General features: G+C 36.6%; 1 protein-coding gene across 1 annotated transcript; it reads left to right on the top strand.

The window, feature by feature from the left end:
* The first annotated feature begins 666 nt into the window (after positions 1 to 666).
* On the top strand, positions 667 to 3,400 carry LOC120092588 (Pectin lyase-like superfamily protein). Its single transcript, XM_039050720.2, has 6 exons — positions 667 to 1,239; positions 1,492 to 1,659; positions 1,785 to 1,829; positions 1,913 to 2,120; positions 2,416 to 2,497; positions 2,620 to 3,400. Exons 1-6 carry the CDS (start codon positions 808 to 810, stop codon positions 3,119 to 3,121), a joined length of 1,437 nt encoding a protein of 478 aa, XP_038906648.1. The 5' UTR covers positions 667 to 807; the 3' UTR covers positions 3,122 to 3,400.
* The last annotated feature ends 1,064 nt before the right edge of the window (positions 3,401 to 4,464 follow it).

Raw genomic sequence — 4,464 nt, forward strand, 5'->3', positions numbered from 1 at the left:
TTCATACTACCAAAGTACTAAATATTTTCTCGAAAGAGTGAATGATAGAGTTCTTCGATAAATGTATAAGCTTTAAAAGTGTTTTAACCTAAAAAAATAGTTAGTACAATTTTAGTCTTTATATTTTAAAATTTGTTTAATCTTTGTCCATGTACTTTAATTGTTCAATTATAGTCCTTATACTTTCAATAAATCTTAAATCTATTATATTATAGATTTTTTTTTACATTTGAAATATATTCACATATTGTATTTCCTAATTTGAAAATTATTGTTAACATTTAAACAATTTTGAGAATAAAATTGAACAAACTTTAAAATATAGGAACCAAAATAGTATTTTGACCCAAAAAAATTATTAAAAAAAACCCACATTCCAATTTTTAACTTCAGCTTTTCAATGCTGCAAATATTATAGTTTGAAAGAAAGAGAGCCTCAGATCTGTGTCTCAGGACCCGCCGTGTTCACTCCATGCAAATGCACTGCAGCCATATAATAATAAACATAACATATTTATTTTTAAATTTACTTTTTACTATAATATCCTCCTCTGCTCATCTCTCTGAAGTTGACACGTGTTCTCTTTCTACAGGCTACTTGTTTTCTTTCTTTTAAACTAATAATAAATATACACACATATATATATACAGCTTCAGTCCAGCCAATTTGCCTAACTTCATTTGAGTTCCTTCCTTAAAGCTTGTTCTTTACAACTCAAGTCTCTTTCTTTCTCCCTTGAAAGTGCAATTTTTGTCATTTCTCATTCTTTGCCTCAAATTTTGTTCAAGTTTTAGCTGATAGATTCCATGGAATTCAATGGGGTTTTCATTGTAATGATTTGGATTGTAGCCACTTTGTTGGTGGAAAATTCAAGCAATGTAAATGGAAGATACCATTTTCATAAGGGAAAAAAGGAAGAGAAGCCCAATGAAGATTCCCCTGTTTTTTCACCACCACCAGAGAAGGCTGTTCCTTCAAGTCCAGCTGAGCCAGTTCCTTCAGTTCCATCTGATCCTTATCCTAATGAACCTGGAAATTCAAGTTCTGATTGTGTGTTTGATGTTACTGATTTTGGAGCTGTTGGAGATGGCTGTGCTGATGACACTGCTGCCTTTAAGGCAGCATGGAAAGCAGCTTGTGCTGTAGAATCTGCTACTCTTTTAGTTCCTTCTGGTCTTTGCTTTAAAATTACTTCAACTATCTTCTCTGGACCTTGCAAACCAGGACTTGTGTTTAAGGTCAGCAATTCTAACCCAAATTTTGAATTTCTCAACCTTGCGTACAATCTGGACTACACCCATTCTCATGCATCTCATCAGTCACTTTTTTGTCACATGTCAACTTGTGATTAAGCACTTAGTTGGACTATACAAAGATGGGTGTTGCTCGAGATATACTTAAGTACTTTTTCTGTTTGGAACGTGTACAATTCCATCCCAAACAGGTTTTATATCAAGTTGGAACTTATAAATGAAAATGTAATGAATCAGGTGGATGGGACCTTGATGCCACCGGAAGGACCGGAGTCGTGGCCGAAGGCGGATAGTCCGAGGCAATGGCTTGTGTTTTACAGGCTGGATCAAATGACATTGACTGGAACTGGAACTATTGAAGGGAATGGTCAGAAATGGTGGGAATTGCCATGCAAACCACACAGGGTACCTACATTGCATTGCATCTATTTCACTTCACCATTTGGTTTTTTGTTCTTGAATATTTCTCTTTCTTTCGGTTTCAATTTTCAATGCAAGGCTTAAAATTTTCCTTTCTTTCAATTTTTCAGGGTCCAAATGGGTCAACTCTCCCAGGACCATGTGACAGCCCTGCGGTAAGAAGGAAACACATATATTAATACTATATGTATGAATCAGAAATGCCAACTGAATATTGATATTTGGGTTCTTTTTTCAGTTGATAAGATTCTTCATGAGCAGTAATTTGGCAGTGAATAGCTTGAGAATCCAAAACAGTCCAATGTTCCATATGAAATTTGATGGGTGTCAAGGAGTTCTGATAGAAAAACTGTCCATTTCTTCACCAAAGCTCAGTCCCAACACTGATGGAATCCACATAGAGAATACTAAAGGGGTTGGAATATACAACTCCATGATATCCAATGGTATGAAACAATGGTTCATTCTTGCCCACTGATTTCCAAATGTTACGAAATCGACAATCAAAGAAACAGAAAATGTAAATAGTAGAAAAATGACTAATAATGTGTTTAACTGTTAATTATGTCTATGGGCAAAAAGAGAGGGCAATTTTATTATTAGAGAAAAATATCGTATTACAATTTACAAAGGTGTCAATAGAGTTAGAGAGTTCTTCTAAATCGTAAATAATATAAATACGAATACACTAATTCAAGGCACATTTTTTTTTTTTTGTTGATTTATGATTTGAAAATACAGGTGATGACTGCATTTCAATTGGGCCGGGCTGTGCCAACGTGGCCATTGATGGGGTTACTTGTGGGCCCAGTCATGGAATTAGGTACTAACAATGTCAATTCAATTCCTCTTGAAATGTGAAAATTGCAATCTCCATTTATTTGTTTAACACCAGTCCAACAGAGAGTAATTTGTAGTTGTATGTCTGGTTTTGAAAAAGAGCAGCATCGGGAGCCTGGGAGTCCACAATTCTCAGGCATGTGTTTCCAACATAACAGTTAGAAACGCAGTGATTAGAGATTCAGACAATGGAGTGAGGATAAAGACATGGCAAGGAGGATCGGGATCGGTGAGCGATATCTTGTTCGAGAACATACAGATGGAGAATGTTAGAAACTGCATCATAGTTGATCAATACTACTGCTTGTCCAAGGATTGTCTAAACCAGACGTCGGCTGTGTTCGTCAACCAAGTGTTGTATAAGAACATCAAGGGAACTTACGACGTAAGGAATACTCCAATTCACTTCGCTTGCAGCGACACGGTGGCCTGCACAAATATTACAATGTCGGAAGTCGAGCTGCTGCCACATGAGGGCGAGTTGGTGGAAGATCCTTTCTGTTGGAATGCATTTGGCATTCAAGAGACTTTGACCATTCCTCCCATAGATTGCTTGCAAGAGGGAGAACCTCAGAATGTTGCAGAGACATCTGAATATAGCTGCTAAAAGTATTCCAATGCAAACTCTTAATAAGAATAATAATACTGTATACAGTCCCCACAGCAGAACCACCAAAGAGTCATTTTCTGTAAATGGGTCTTGTTTGTTATGGATTAGGCTCCAACTCCATCCCTTTCTGGGTTCATTTTTAATCCTCCCATATTGTGTGATGTGATACCCTATTGTAAAATGTAGAATAGAGATGTGAGGCTCTCGGTTTTGCCCTGTCTAGTATGTATCTTATAATTCAGTGTATCTTCCAATTTATACATTTAAATTCACCTTTGTGTTGGAGTTTTTTTTTTTTTAAGAGAAGAATCGAAGGACATCCAAAAAAAAATAAACTTATAAATGATGCCCTAACAAAAAAATCTGGTAAAATAAAATCTAATAAATAATTACAAAATGCCTTCAACACCGATGCTTAGAACTTAATAACATCGTTAGAGTTACTCCCAATTCCTCTAGAGTGTGTTAAACTCCACTCCTTGTTTGGCCCCGTCTAGTATGTATCTTATAATTCAGTGTATCTTCCATGGAGTTGGGAAGGAAAAGTAGGAGTATTAAAATCCACTCCTTGTTTGGCCCACGAAGTAGGTGAATTCCACTACTAAAAAAACATCTCTTTTATATATTATCAACTCCTTACATTGTGGACCCCAAGGGTTTACAACTCCCTAGATTTCATGACTCCTTACTCCTCACTATTTCACTCCTCACTTCAGATATCTCCTTAAAGATCATGTCTCCTCCCCCAAATCTCTCCCTTAGAAACCAAACCAAGGTAGTATGGAATGTCTTTGTCCCACATTAATTAAAATGGGATGACCAATGTGGTACTCAAGTGACTTGACTCTCCCACTCTAGTAACTAACTTTTGGAGTGCAATTTTTCAAGATGCTTAAGTACCTAACACTCTCATTTTGTCGAAAAAGACGGAGGAAGGAAAAACTTCTTGTAAACCATGTGTCTAACACTCTAAATACTAAAACGGTAAAAAAAAAACAAAAAACAAAAAAAAAAAATAATCTAAACTGTCATAGCTGCTAAGTCATAGATCCAGATCTTCCTCCATTTTGATAAAGAAGGCAACGAAAGACCACCAGTGTCAATTGCCACACAAAGGAGGGGAACCTTCCTTGGGATCTTCACCCTCCACGAAACCGTCTCACTGGCCAAAGAGGGGATTTAATAAGTACTACGAAAGAACGAGCTAAAAAACGAACCCAGTGGAGTTGGGACTCAAAACTGAACATTCCATCTCCTCGATCTAAGGACAATCTCCCCAATCAAAGAGAGGAGACTGGCCGTCGTTTTAGAGCAGTTGGATGTTAATTGAGATGAATAAG

The sequence above is a fragment of the Benincasa hispida genome, chromosome 12 (assembly GCF_027475165.1).
Source record: "Benincasa hispida cultivar pf3 chromosome 12, pf3_genome.v1.1, whole genome shotgun sequence".
Taxonomy (NCBI): Eukaryota; Viridiplantae; Streptophyta; class Magnoliopsida; order Cucurbitales; family Cucurbitaceae; genus Benincasa; species Benincasa hispida.